Source organism: Taeniopygia guttata, chromosome 4, assembly GCF_048771995.1.
Source record: "Taeniopygia guttata chromosome 4, bTaeGut7.mat, whole genome shotgun sequence".
NCBI classification, from domain to species: Eukaryota; Metazoa; Chordata; class Aves; order Passeriformes; family Estrildidae; genus Taeniopygia; species Taeniopygia guttata.
Window position 1 is genome coordinate 32,652,110 of NC_133028.1, and position 15,241 is coordinate 32,667,350.

At 37.9% G+C, this 15,241-nt stretch overlaps 1 protein-coding gene across 51 annotated transcripts in view; it reads right to left on the reverse strand.

The window, feature by feature from the left end:
- TENM3 (teneurin transmembrane protein 3) overlaps positions 1–15,241 on the reverse strand; it is a 1,292,556-nt gene that overhangs the window by 222,937 nt on the left and 1,054,378 nt on the right. For 3 of the 51 annotated variants that reach the window (XM_072927739.1, XM_072927738.1, XM_072927735.1), the window contains exon 1: positions 13,434–14,579. In XM_072927739.1, the coding sequence (XP_072783840.1) occupies positions 13,434–14,226 (793 nt within the window). In that variant the 5' untranslated portion in view covers positions 14,227–14,579. 51 annotated transcript variants of the gene reach the window in all.

The following is a 15,241-nucleotide window of genomic DNA, read 5'->3' on the forward strand; positions in this document are numbered from 1 at the left end:
AAAAACTGTGAGAAATTGATAAACATGCATTTGACGATAGACCAGTTTTCATAATAGAAATGGAGGAAAACACTCTAATAACATTTCTAAACAAACATTTATGCCAGTAAATGTTCTACCACAGATAAAACTGTATCAGCAGCAGAACTCAGTTAAAACAACAGAAGCCAAAATAGTTTCCCTGAAATAACAGACGCTTCTACCACTGTAAACAGGGTGCAGGGCATGCCAATACACCCACAACCACTCCTGCAAATATTTGGAAAAGGTAAGCCTGTAAGTAAAAGTAAGCCCCTGTCCCAGCCTTGGTCTACCACAAGTGAGAGCAAGCAGCTTATGGGTTTTTTTCATTTCATTTTTAACATGTTTTATGCAATAGCTCTAACCTTGTAACTTCTTACAAGAAATGATCCACTGCTTCATTATGAAAATATATCTGCAGTAGCCAGTGAGGTGGTTTTACAGGTTGAAAAGGTGCCTGAGTTTTAACATGTTTTTCACATTTATAAGTTTGTAATAAAAATTGTTATTCCACATAGTAGCAAATACATAATATTGCAGTATTGAGGCAAATTTACATAGGATACTAAATCACAGATTCTTCAACAACTTTAAGATTGTTTCACGATCTATTCAAGAATCCAAGAAGAAAAATATTGTCTACTCAAAATATTCATTTGACTAGTGTGACTTTCTGATTAGCTGATTTTTTATACCTATTCATGCAGGAATTTTGGCATTACACAAAACCTTTTTAGAAATGATGAAAGAAAAATATTTTTCTGGTCCTTGGAGACCTACACATTTAAATTCTGTTAATTGCTAATGAACATGATTTTTTTACCAATTTTCCATTCCTATTATCAGAGATTATTTATTTTATTAGCTACAGATGTGAGTTTTAACACATCATGTAAGACATAAGTTTTAACACCAGTCACAGACAAGTAGGAAAGACACTATTCAAATGACATTTAAATTTTTGTAGGAAATACAGGAAGTATGTTCCCTATCAAGCATATCCCATTATACTTGAATTTCTAAGTCTCTTGGGATTAAACTATTCAATATCATCTAAGGCATAGCAAGACTACTGTTTTCAATGTATTTCTTGTCATAAATATTGTACATATTTGTGATTTGAAATGCAACCACCATTGTAATCTATTGCTATCAAATAAAATTAGCTTGCAGCCACTTGACTAATAGTTTTTATAGTATGTTATTATTCACGCATTACAATGCAAGTAACAACTTGAAACACCCTTTTCCCTTATGTGAATGAAGGCCTTTAGGAGTTTAAAATACTCCCATTACCTGGTTTCCTGCAAACCTGCTTTCCAAATCCTTTCTTCAAGAGTGTTTCATGACAGCAAAAAACCACAACGCCACATTTGTGTGCTTGTAACCAGTTACAAAGCATGGAAGACAAGAGGATGCCTCTGAAGAACACTAACAGGTCTCACAGTAAGTGGCTTTTTTATCTTTCTCAAGGCTTTCATAGAATGAAAAGAATAACAGTTCTCAGATGCTGGTCATCTGAAAGGCACCCACATTTAACATCACCATAACACCAAAAATAAATAAATAAACATTTTGTTACCTTATGGTTTTAACAGTTCCCAACCTAAGAAGGGCAAATACAGGTATTAAACATTTGACACACACTAGATATCGGTTCCAGAGAACTCTGCTCAAGTAGACAGCACTTCAAACTTTACATATGCTTTTAATAAAGATATAAAAATAAAAAACCCCTGATTGCTAGTTTCAAATGCACTACCTCTTTAAAGACTGATTTGCTCTTGTGGGCATGTAAAGACCTGCTAGTGCTACAGCTGCCACATAGCAGGGAATTTGTCTACAAAAGCAATGTGTCTAGTTGTAATCACCTTCTGAAACATAAAGGTGCTGATTTCTGATTTTATTGCATTTATTATATTAAGTTATTATAGCATTCCTGTGCTGCATCTGTCATTTCTAGTATGTACTCCGTTTCTCAGGCATTCATAACTTAGTGGCTTTAATTCATAGCTTTCTGAAATTTGGTGCATTAGTCAGCTTGCATACAAATTTCCTCTGAAGAGGTGGGGGAAATGAAAAGCTTTGGATTTCTTCCTTGTGAGTCGGTCCAAGATATTTTATAAATATTGATAATATTTCAATTTATGAATAACATTTTATTTCAATAGGCCATGCCTTTCAACAGGCCATGTCTAACAGCCTGGATTAGTGGTTTCCAGTCCAAACTGTACCAGGACTATGCTGGCCCTGTGCCTTCTTCGGTAGCTCTGTGCTGACATGTGAAATTAGGGACACTGAGGGGTATCTGTGCAGACATGTGAATGCAATAGGGCTGGCTCTCAAGGAAAGAGCAGATCTTGCAATGATCTTGAAATAATCTTGAAATAATTCTGGGAGGCAATAATCCTTATTTTGCAATAGGATCTAGAAACTCCAGAGATTCAGACTTCAGATCCTGTCTGTGACCTCCAACAGGTTTCTTAATTTAATTCAGGTTGCACAGGGAACTTTAGCTGCCACTTAATTCATTAGTATTATGACAAGACTTATTACATATATTGAATAACTTGTAACATATCCCCAAAGTATAAACACATACAGTATATTCTAATAATGTCTATCACTTTTTATATTCAACAGTGAGCTCATTAAGCTCACTGGAACTCTAGGTGTAGCCCGAATAACCCAAGAACTCTTTATTTTATGAGCCATGCCTTGGTGTGGTTTTATGTAGATTACATTCGGTTTGCTGTCAGTAGATACTCAATAGCAAATATTTAAGTGTGGGTATCTGAAGTTACAAGTAGCTAACAGTAACATGTTTCATTGTCTTCTTTTTGGCATGACTCAGGAAAGTACAATAATAAAATATCAGGAAATAAATATATGCAATTGTCATACATACATTGTCAATTCATATATATGAATGGATTTGATCCTGGTTTGCTTATATGACAGATGTGTAATTACACTGTTTCCATGAACACTGCATATACTATCACCACTAAAAATTCTAAAATTTTCTATACATTTTATTACAGATTAAGCTTATGCTCTTCTTCAACAAGGTTATTCTGTTTCCCTGCATTGGTACATGAACTTATGCTGTGTATAAAGGAAAGAAGCAAGTTTAACCATGTGGAAGAGCCCAGCAATCTAATAAAATTTGTTTTACTCACTACACCACAGATCCTTGCAAAACTCAGGTATTTCAGAGAAAAGTATACAATATTATTGCTAATTTGCATATCTATATATAATATGTTACTGTTGCATTTTTTTCAAATGACCAGACCAGCAAAATAATCCTTTTTCAACTAAGTCCATGAAACTTACCACAGAAGTTTCCTTTAAAAACATCAGTCTGTCTGAACAGAAGGCACATTAACTGTGCAAGTGCACACACATCTGCCTCATTGAAAGACCTTGGGTCACCTCAAAGCATGACACTGTCACAGTGACAGTGAATTGCCTATTACCTGTTTGTGAAAAGTAAACAAATACTTTCTTTCTGCTTCATTTTAATCCTACTGAGGTGGAGAAGAGCTCTCCAGAATTATGATAAGGAAAGGCAGAAGGTCTGTCTGTAGAATTCAGATCAGCATTTGAGTGAAAGGGAGAGCCACAGATTAAGGATTAACAGATCAGATAGCAGAGTCTACTACTTTAAAAAAATCTGTCTTGTATGCATCAGTGCTAATCACTTGCTTTAAACAAACTACAGTGGCTTTCAAAAGGACATGTACTTCCATCCAAAGCATAAGCTAGCTAGGTCATTCCTCTGCCACAGAAAGACATTTAGTGTGAGTTACAATTGACTTACAACAGGGATAAGTGCATTTCTTCAGGTTCTTCATATAGGTAGGCAAAGGGGACTACTTATATGCTTTCAACTAACTTAAAATTTGATTGCAGCAATAGGAATATCATGATACACAGGTTTATTATTTTTAGAATGTTGAGTGCATACAGGAAGAACTTACTTATGTGAACTAAAAAATCATATTGCATACATTTACATCCAGCAGAAAACACATCAAAACATGTCTTGTTTCTTAATTATCTCACTTCAATGGAGTATGACCACTAAAATGAGTTACAGTATTTTTATTTGTCTCAAAAAATGTGAAAATGTACATAAAAATGAGGCAAAGCTGAACATTTTTCAAGCTGATTTCATTGATAAAGGAGCAACAAATCTGGCAAGAACAGGTACATGCATGGTAGTTATGCATGCAGCCTCCCAGCTAGGCTGAGTGCTGAATGGGAGCTGACATTTCATATTTTTGTGTGGTTTTCTCTTTTTTTTTTTTAACAATTAAAAACAAGACCCTCATTATCCTAAATTCAGAGCTATATGACAAAAAAAAAACCCTGGAAGCAAAAGGATGATTTAAATTTTCTTAGCAGAGGAAGTCAATCAGTGGAATCAAGAATTAGTAAAATGGAGATATCTTCTATCTTTTAAGAACAGAGTCTCCAGGTTTTTAGGATCACTTTTTAGAAGGTTCTTACCTGCCCTGGCCTGACAGGCCCTTACAGAAATCACCACAGAAAAAGAACAAAGACATCCAGACCTAACTAAAATGGTAATGTAAAAAATATTCTGCAACAAATATCCTGGGTGAATTTGCTGTTAATTTTGCAATGTTATGCTAGAAGTGGTTTTTGTCAAATACAATTTTGTTTAGAGACATGGATGTGTCCTTTGTTTTACCCTTTCCTTCTCTTCCCTACCACGAGCCTCAGGCTCAATGCTTATATCTGCACTAATTCAACAGGAGCAGTTTAGTCCAAGCTTGAGGGTAAACACTGGCAAAAAATCATCATTAATTTGAAACTGATAGTATTGTTCCTGCCTTACTTTTAGTCTAACAACCAGTGCTCTCCCAGCTAACACCCACACAGTTCAAGGAAGGGTATGAACCATGGACTGCTCACAGGAAGTTGAATGAATGAGGTCCCCAGGCTGCTGGTGAAGTGCTTGTGCACATCAGTGATACTTGAGCTGTAACAGAAAATGGACCTTGGCTTGTTCCCTTTGCTACTGTACACAAACACTACTATCTCTCCTCTACAATCTAGTTTTTCTCTCTACAGTGAAAAAAAAAGGGACTGGGCTGGTTTCTTCTTTCCCTTTCATTGCCCTCTTCCACCATGTTGCAAAATTTGAGAAACCCAAGAAAGGAGGGAACATCTCATGGCAATAGGTGCTAGCCTGCAGCACAGCACTCTGAACTGCAGGCAGTTTTCAGTAGGCAAGCAGAATGATACTTGGTAATAGTTCTCAAGTATTACTGCTTTGCCAGGCTTCTGGATTTACCAACATCCATAGCCTGTTCCATGTCAATGCTGAGGCAGAATGTTAAAGAGGTGCTGTGTTATAGCCATGACCACAAGTGGAACATCAGCCAGATGAATGTAGGGGACTTCTTCCCTAGGCTAAAATTCAAACTATACACATGCACGCATGTGCTGGTCCAGACCAATACAGCTCAGTGTACAAATAATGTTAATAAAGGCTAAAATTTCTGTACGGACTATACCAAATAAACCTACTTCCATGAAGTGATGGCAATACAGTTTGCCATAGGACTCAGTACATTTTCGTATTTCTTAGTAAAGATCCTCATGTACTCTATTGCATACTGACCACACCTGGTTCAAGAACACACTTGGAAACTCCACACACATAAAAAACTACATAAAAAAAGACGGGCGAAAATAATCAGATAACTGATTCTAGCAGAAACTCTGCTGTACACTGGAAGTGAAACCCAACACTCAAAATGAACAATTTGTTACCCATTATTTTATAAGGTACAGTTTCACTACAGGAAACAAAAGCAGACAATATACAACCAGAATGAAGAATGTTCAGCTCTGCCTGGTGTAACCAAAAGCACTGCAAGCAAAACCAATTGCCTCAAAGGCAAAAACATAACTTTGTCTGATGTAGGCTTTATTTTTATTCCTCTTTTTACCTCTACTTCAGTTACCTCAAGTAACTGGTTCTGCTGCCATGGCTCTGATCAGCAGTAAATTAGGATTAGGTGGAAAGAACTAGGATGAGGGGGTAATGTACAAGCTGGAGGGCAGAAATGAGAAAAGAGAATTGATAAATAATACACAGGTCTCTTGTGTGAAAAGCTGGCAGAACTGCTGAGGAATAACTCGAAATACTATCCAAATGCCACTGACAGTAAAATCATCAGGGGAGAAGGGTTTACATCCAGAGAGGAACCCACTGACTGAAAAGTCAGTTTAAGAGTCCTTGACCTCAGGGGGAAAATAGGGTGGTAAACACTGGGTTCTCATTCAAATGAGGAGTAGTATGGTTTGCAGAATAAGACTGTCTGAAATGTTCTGAAGATACTCATTTGGTGTTGCAAACCTTACTGTATTATTTGGAGAAAGGACAGCTGTTGAAAAGAAACTCTCTTGGCAATAAAATATGTGCTCAGCTCCATAAACCAAAATTGTCAAGCAGGGGCAAAGAAAAGAAAGACAGGGTAGGAAAAGTTCTTGGAGGTATTTCCAGTCTACAGAAAAGGCTTCATTATTGTCAGTACTTTCAGCATGCTTGCCAAGGGACAGTGAGACCTCCTTCAGCCCAAGATGCATCATCTTTCTGCTTGTCTCTTGCTTGGTAGGAGAGATGCTAAGATTCAGTATCATAACAAGACAATGGATAGGCCTAGCTATTTGGCAACCTTCTTGAAGTCATCTGATGAAAAAGACAGTTTGACAGAATTACATTTTCAAACTCTGACTCTTGTGTCTGCCTTCAAAAGGCTTGTCTTCTGCTTGGGCATATGGAAACACACACACATACATTCTGCTTTATTGCAGAATATGATTGACAAGTACAAGGAGAGAGCTGAGGAGGAAGCAAGAATAATTAAACAAAGAAAAATGTAAGAAAATTCTTTAGACTACAGAGGCAAAGGGCACTTTATCATATAGCTAACTAGATCAATAGCAAGTATGCGAGGAACTAGGGGAACTTGGCATGAGCGAAAGGGGAGATACTCCATCCATCTGGACGATGCTGCCTCATGCTGAGAACACACTCTGACTCCATGATCCTGTGCTAAAAACCACACCAAAACATTGCTGGCAATTGGCAACTTTAAAATCTTAACTGCCCCAAGTAATGTGTCTCAGAGAAATACTGCAAACCCAAGGGTAATGTATAAAACTACACATATAAAACTGGTGAGAAGACAGCTATGAGATGCCTTCCAGCTCCAAAGACAAAAGTGATAATGGGAAGAAGAACCCTGCTCTTTTGTTAGGAGATCACCTATGTGTTGAAGAAAATGAGCTCATAGGTTGCAAAGTGGAAGTTAAAATCATCTACCTTCAAAATGGCATCATATAATCAAAGCTTAGGAACAAATGGTGTAACAGCCACTCAACACACTACCACAAAACAATACTTGTATTTCAAAAAATGGAACTTCTATGAACTGTGTTGAGATATTTTCCATAGCCTCCAGAATGTTACCATTACAAAATGTGCCTTGATCTGCAGCTCATTTTTTTGGTCTTTAATTAATCTTACTGCATCTAGATACATTATCCAAGTCCACAAGGTCTTTAAAAATCTTTGAAGTGGTTCTTCCATGTGACTATGCTGCATTTTTTTTTCTTTCTTCTCATTTTTGCTTATAAATCATTCCCTCTAGTCCCCAATAATTTTTAATGCTCTGCTGTGAGTCTCAGTCAATTAACCTGTACCTTCAGGTGGTCAAATTTGGATACAGTTTTCCTGTTATTGTCTTTCCTTGTATTTTGTGCATTTGTTTTAAATTCCCTTAACAATTATGCCAATCCCTATGCAGGGAGCACTATAAAAAGAAATATCACTAAATTTTTTTAAGGGCCAAAAATTGAGAATTACCCTGTTTACTTGAAATCAATGTAGTTTTACACAAATGAAAGAAGTCTTTCTTGAATGAAAAAAGACAGGTAAAAAAGAAAGAGGGGAAGATGGACAGTTTAGATTATTTTTATTAAATACTCATATTAACATCCAATAACTAGAACTATACTTTTATAAGCTTTTAAGACATCAATACTGACTACCATTACAAAACACAAATGAGACAGATATTTAACCATTAATTATATATTTTCTAAACTATTTGTTTCCAGCTTAGCCACAGGCCTCCCAGGGTTTGAGTATCTTTATAAAAACATAAATACCCACACATTCAAACAAATAATGTTCCTGCTGCTAAGGCTGGAAGTTGGCTTGTTTGTCCTCATAGTAACTAAAAAAAAGTCTAAAAAGCAGGAGAGTAATGAATAAAAACCAGTGATTACTAATGAAATCCTTAAAGGCAGGTTTATAATAATTAACATAAAGGTCACCTTAATAGTCAATTTAGAGATATTTCTAGATCTCCCAAGCCAAAAGATAAACACTTCAGTAGTAAAATTGGCCATTATTAGAAAGTTCATTTCATTGTTCAGCCTCTAATTCATCACCTGTAATTATGAAAAATCAGATTTCAAAGCAACAAGAGTAAGACTGTGATAAAGCTATTTGAAGTACACTCTGGCAGGGATAAAGCCAGCAGAGAGGTGGCTGTCATAAAATAGCCAAATGGCTTTTTCCACCTCCATCAAGGTCACTTTACTGATGATGTGCTCAATAAGATGATAATGCATTTAACCACTTTCCTTGCATCTGACTTCGACCTTACTGCAAATCCAAATGGCCTTGTTTAACTACCCTGGCCTTTCAACATTTCCCTGAACAAAGATAATTAAAGAGATATACTGCCCCCTACTATCACAGGAATTGAAAGACAAATAAACTTTTAAGAGCACAGCCAGGTGTCTATTGCATTAATGTACAATGCTTAAGCAGGGGGTAAAATGAAATAATGGTTAAATAATTATAAAAGGTTAACAAAGTTAACTTTGCTATGTAAGGCAATTCTGTTCTATTTAAAAGAAAGAACATAAGAGGCTTTCCAGGCTACTTTTTACAACTCCCTGGACAACAGTCTTTTCTTTAATGCAGTTTCTGACTTAAGAGGAAAAATGTTCTGCAAAAGTTAACAACTCTGAAATTTCTGCAGATTTGAAACTGGTTATATTTCATACAAGGGTACAATAATGTTTTATGAAAAAGCGAGTCTATATGATTAAACCAAAAGCTGCTCTAAAAAACCATTTCCATTCCATTTTTTCCCCCTTTGTGTGTGGTCAGCAACTGTACTAGAGGTGAAAATTAAAGCAGTTTAAAAATTAGTTTGGCAGTTACAACAATTTGAAAGCTTAAGGTAGTGCATTTTAATGATTTTTACAATTATGAAAACCAACAAAATAATATCATTCTATAATGGTAGTTCCTTTTTTTTTTTTTTTTAAAATTTTGATTAATATATACTCTTATATTCCAAATAGCTCTCCAGGACACTAATTCTTCTTGATACCAAGAAAAAAAAAAGCTCCATGGCAATAGCTCTTGGACTAATAACAACTGAAACAGAATAAAAAGAATAAAAAAGCTGGTAAAGCAGCTGGATGTTAGTTATGCAGAGATGCAAGAGATCTTATTTTAGATTAATTTTTTTTCTTCTAAATCTATTTTTCGTTTAATCATCTTAGAAATATTGCTGTATAGGTCTGAATCCCCTTCAAAAGAAAGTAAGTGGCAAAACAGCAAGTTGTATCAGAAAGATAAACACATAACTCAATGCTGACATGATGCTAGATATGTTAGCTTACTGCTACTGCCAAAATTGTTGCTCCTTTGCCACAGAAAATTAAATATGCAGAAACCCTGTCACATGTCTTTAATCAGTTTGATCACAGTGCAGTTCTTCAGAAATTACAGCAAATCCACCCCTGCCATTTTGTCAGGCCACCATTACTTTGAGTTGTAGATATAGTTTGTGCAAATTTCAACACGTTCAAGTATTTGGCTTAATCTTTTGCTTAACGCACTTCTTAATGCAGACTCAACTTCTGGATACTGAATACACCAGAAGTTAAACCTCCTGTAAAGGTACTTTCATGTAGTAAATACAAAAATCAGTGATTACAGTACCAAAACCATGAAGTTTGCAATGATTCATATATCAAAACCATGCGAAGTCTTTTCTGCTGTAAATAACAGCCACAAATAAGCCTTTCACTCTGAGCTAGAATGATTTACTGTTTCCAGATATGAGAAGCCTACCTTTTTCTTACATCTAAAAGACTTGCTTCAAAAACAATCTGCTTTACAGCAGTTTACACAAAACAATTGTTTCGTTTCAAGTTTGGATAAATGGTGGCCCCAGTCAATTTCAAAAGAAGACTACACACCTTGCTGTTACTTTGAGTGAGTGCTCAAGTTTTCATGTATAATTGCACTTTGAATTCCTTAATCTTGCAAAAAGATGATGAATGGCTATTTCTACTCATTCAGAGTATTTCAGCCACCTACTCATTTTATTCAGAGTTTTTAATGTGGGTGAAGCTTTTTAAAGGAACATAAGAACCATTTTTTCCACTTGTCCCTAACACTTAAAAAGGTTAACTTAACTGGAAAACTACATAAACATTTTTTTAGTACAGTTGCTTTATTTCATCCTGATCTCGTTTTGTATAAAAATCTTCAAACCTAAAAGATATATACATCTTCAAACCATTAGCGAGGTCACCAGCTCACAGCATCATAGTCCTTACATTACTGAACATACAAAAGCCCTCTTGCTATTCTGAAGTGCATAAATCTGTAATTACCTCTGGAAAAAAGTCCTTCAAAGCCACAAAAAGCATAGCCTATAGTCATATTTAGAATGCATATAAGCACTAATAAGATCTTTGAACACCTGCAGAAAGGATAGGAAAGCTAATGTTTTTTTTCTTATTTTGGACAACAATACAGTGAAGCCCTATTTTCTTGTATCATTACTCAACTGCCTATGTTGAACAAAGCCTACATATTAGGACCTTTTATTTTTCCTTGTTTAGTTCAACAAGTGAACTGGGAAGCAATACAAGTTATAGGAAAAGAAGTTATGAAGTCTGACCTCAAAATTGCTTATCAGACCATTCTGGTATTTTGAGAAGTCATATTAAATCTTCACAGATGCATGCCTGAACTGAAGGAATACAGCTCAAGATCAATTCCCTAAGTGGGGTCCATTTGCATCATATACTGATATTTACAGATATTTCTATACCTCTCAAACCAAAGGATAAACTCTTCAGTACTAAAATTTGCCATTATTATAAAAGTTAATTTCAATGTTTAGTCCCTAACTGCTATCTCTAATTTAAAAAATCAGATTTAAAAGCTGATAGGTGTATGGCAGTATTCTTCTTGTGGACCTGTAGAATGAACACACACCTGACATGACATTGTATTTTTTTTTTTTATTGCATCAATTATAAATTTTTCCTAGGATGCTACCACTTCGGCTGCTTTTCTCCAAATGGAAAAAAAATATATACCCTATATGCTGTGTGGGACATGCAACGTCTTGTGTCAGAAAGGTTAGAAAGTAAAAATGACATGACAAAGCCATCAAACATAAAAGGTTTTTTTAAAGGTCCTATTGCTGTAGGTTTCTTGCTAAATTGTAACACACCGTTTTATAACTCCTTGAAAGGAAAAATACCCTTATACTGTGAAAGATGAGACCACTCTCCACACAGGAACGCAGAATGATTAATCAAAAAATTTTGTAACATCTCATTTTTAGTTACTGAGCTGCTTGAAAGTTTTCAACCCCAATCTGAGAGATGAAAAAAAAAGTAAGCTAGTTTTTTTCTGTTCTTGTTTGAGCACTTTCTCCTTCCTGGGTTTTACACAAATATTTCCACCAGAACTTACTGAGGATGTATGAAAGATTTACCTTTTGAATGAAGGAAAAGTGCACTCCAGCAGCTACTTGCACACCATCTAGAAGTTCATGGGAATAAATCCAGCCTATTTAGTGCCTTATAAAAATTACAAATTCTTATCTTAATGATAGGCTGTACTTAACATAGGCAATTAAATCCTTGTGTCTATTAAGAAATTAATACACTTTCCAATTGACAGGGGAGTCTTGCCATCTTCAGTAATTTTTCTACACATTTTCAGTGAATTTACCCTGTGGATTAGAGATCTTAGGGGAGAGAAGGTACTTCCCTTCCCCTGCCTCCATTGTTCTCTACCTTCAAAGCTTCTAACAAACAGCTCCAGAGCAGCTCAGTCTTTGTCTGGGAGTATAGTAGTTCACATCCTAAGTTTCTTTTCTGATTGCTAAAATATAAGAAAAGCAAGATTTTTGAAAGCTTTCCACAGGATCAGCCAGAAGACAGACACAAAGTTAACAAAGGGCAGCTATCACCACAAAGTGTCAGGTTTGTTTATTGGAGCAGACCAGTATTTCCCCAGATCTTCAAAGTTTAGACTGTTTTGTTTAATAAACTCATTAAAAATGGCAAATGGGCTAAGTAAGGTGAACATAAGTGAAGATAAGTTTAAAATAAAGCACTCCACAGAGAGATAGCTCAAATTCAGATTCTATGGATAAACAGGAAAATTAAAACAGAGTGTGAACAAAAACTGCAATTGTATGTTCATGCACTGGAATACAGACATTATTATTTTAAGTAAATTTAATTGCTGACATACCTTTCTCAGGTTTTTTTTTTTTCTCAATCCTTCCTTAAAGTCTACTCTAGCAATTAACATAGGTCTCCGGATGGCTCACTGAAATATTTAAAGCTGAAGAACAAAAGGTTTATTTTAAAAATGAAAACCTTGGCTTGCACAACTCCAGACATGAATCTGCTTTCAATTACTGAAAGTATTTCCACTTCAGTGAAAAAGGATCAAATCTTCAACTACACCATCTTTAGGCAATGAATTTGATTATATTAAGCTTTAAGAATACAGAATGACTTTGTGACACAGCTGTATATTCCATGCGTATCGTGAATTAGGTATACAAAAAAGAAGGAGCTGGCACTTTAAATGAGAAGCAGACAGAAATGTGTCTGCTCACAGCAGCACCGTACTTCCACACCAAAGCTCTGCTCTAGGGCTGGTTTTTTTTTCAGGTGCCCACATAAATGTCAAAGATTACACTAAGCTTTAAATGAAGGATTTTACAATCCTTTAGAAAGTAATCTGTGATGATTCTTCCCCCGTGCTCTTATTTGCATAATTTGCACTGTTGTAAAGTTACATTTTTCTTTCTAGACTTTTGAGCGAGTACAACCTCTTCCACATCCCCCCCCAGTGCAGCAGGTATCGCATCCCCTAGGAAGCACGATAATCAGAGGCACTTCATACTTTTCCCATTATGCCAGCATAACAGAGTCGAGCGAGGGAGCCCGAAGGCTTCACTCCGCAGCGAGACGCGATACCTCAAATGCAAATTACGCAAAAACTTCTCATTTCTTACATCTCCGATTTCGCGAATCTCTCCTACCGCATCCCAGCCAGACAGCAGGTCGGGCCCTTTCAGCAGCGCGGCCAGACGCAGGACGCGAGCGGCTCCCTCCAGGCTCAGCCACCCTCGGCGGGCAGGGCGGGCAGTGCGGGCCGCCCGCGGCTCCTCGCAGCGCTGCCCGAGCCGCGCAATGAGGCGGCGGCGCCGCCCCCGGCCCGGCCCGGCCCGCCCGCGCCCCGCCCCGCGCCCACCTCGGGCGGCCCGCGCGCGCCGCTCCGCCGCCGGCCCCGTCCGCGCCCGGCCCCACACAGCCCGCGGCGGCCGGCCCGGCTCCGTGTAACCCTTTCGGGGCCGCGGCGGCGGCTTCTCGGAGCGGCTGCGAGCGCGTACGGCCCGGGGCTCCGGGGAAGGGCAGAAGGAGCCTTCCCGGAGAGCGCGGAGCCGCTGCCGCGGCGCCGTTCGTACGGCTCACGGGCAGCGCGGGGCCGCGGGCATCCACCGCAAAGCGGGGGTTTCCCGAGACAGAAAATAAACTCCCTGCCGCGCAGGGTAGTGGGGTATTAGCGTAGAGTACCTGCCTGCTCCCTCCCGTGCCAGCCGCCGCCGCAGCGGGGAGAGCAGCTCCGCTGGGTGCTGGCGGGAGGCGCGCTCGCGTCTGGCCGCGGCCGGCGCCCGAGGAGCAGCGCGGCTCAGCAGCCCGAGCGGGCCGGGACCAGAGCGCAGCTGTGAGCGCGCAGATGTGACACCGGCCCCTCATCACGCACCACCTGGGCTTTAATTGAAATAGAAACACCTCCCCCTCCATTTACCGCCGTAGGAGACAGTTTTTCTTCGTGTCTATAGAGGCATGAATATAATACACTCTGCTTACTTCAAAACACTCGGCAATCTATGATCAAGTCCTCTGCTAATGAAGCCTTTGGAGTTCCAGCTTGATCTGGATGCATCATAGCTATTAGATAAAGCTATCAAATAATAGCTACAAAATACGGTATATGTAGGACTCTCCATTAATTTCTGAAATGCTGTAGAGAGCAAGAGGAACTAGATGCCTACAGAATATACATTTACCAATCTATTCATTCAAAACATTTGTTTTCAGCTGGTAACCAGACTGAAGTTCATGCCTCTGTCTTTAGTAAAAGAAACAGAGTTTTAATATTATTTTCCTTTTCTTTTCTTTTTCTTTCTTTTTTTTTTTTAACTACCTCCTTTTGGAACATGGAACTCTTAAAATGTCCATGGGAATGATATCTCCAACTTCATTCTTAACATCACTACACAAAGACCCTTCTGAGCTGGCTTAGAAAATGCAGGGGTGTGTAGGAATTCCTACAAAACTTCTAATACGGTTTTCTTTTCACCTTGGACCTTTGCTAATAACAACTAACTTAATTCTCTCTCACCCTATTACAAGATCCATTGCTGACTCAGGCCAAGTTATCACAGCAGCTGCCCAGAAGCCACATTTTGCCAAAAATCAAATCAAGACATTGCTAATGATTATACAATACTTCCAGGGAAAATAATACCATTCCAGAATATGTTTTCAATGCTGTTCTGTAGAAGGCTGCAATAAAACCACATATTTCAGATGTATTATTCATAAGAAATTTAATACCATCCAAAAAAGCTCACACAATTCCTATAGAAACAAAGACTATACAGATTGAAATAGTAGAATTCTGAGAAATGCAGGACAGTAATGGTCTAAGTAGCCAGATCCTGATGAGGGCAGTCGTGGCTGGGAGTGGGGAAAAATCCTGAAAAAATGCACTAATACTACATCTTGACCCGAAGCTCTTCAAGTCACATATGCA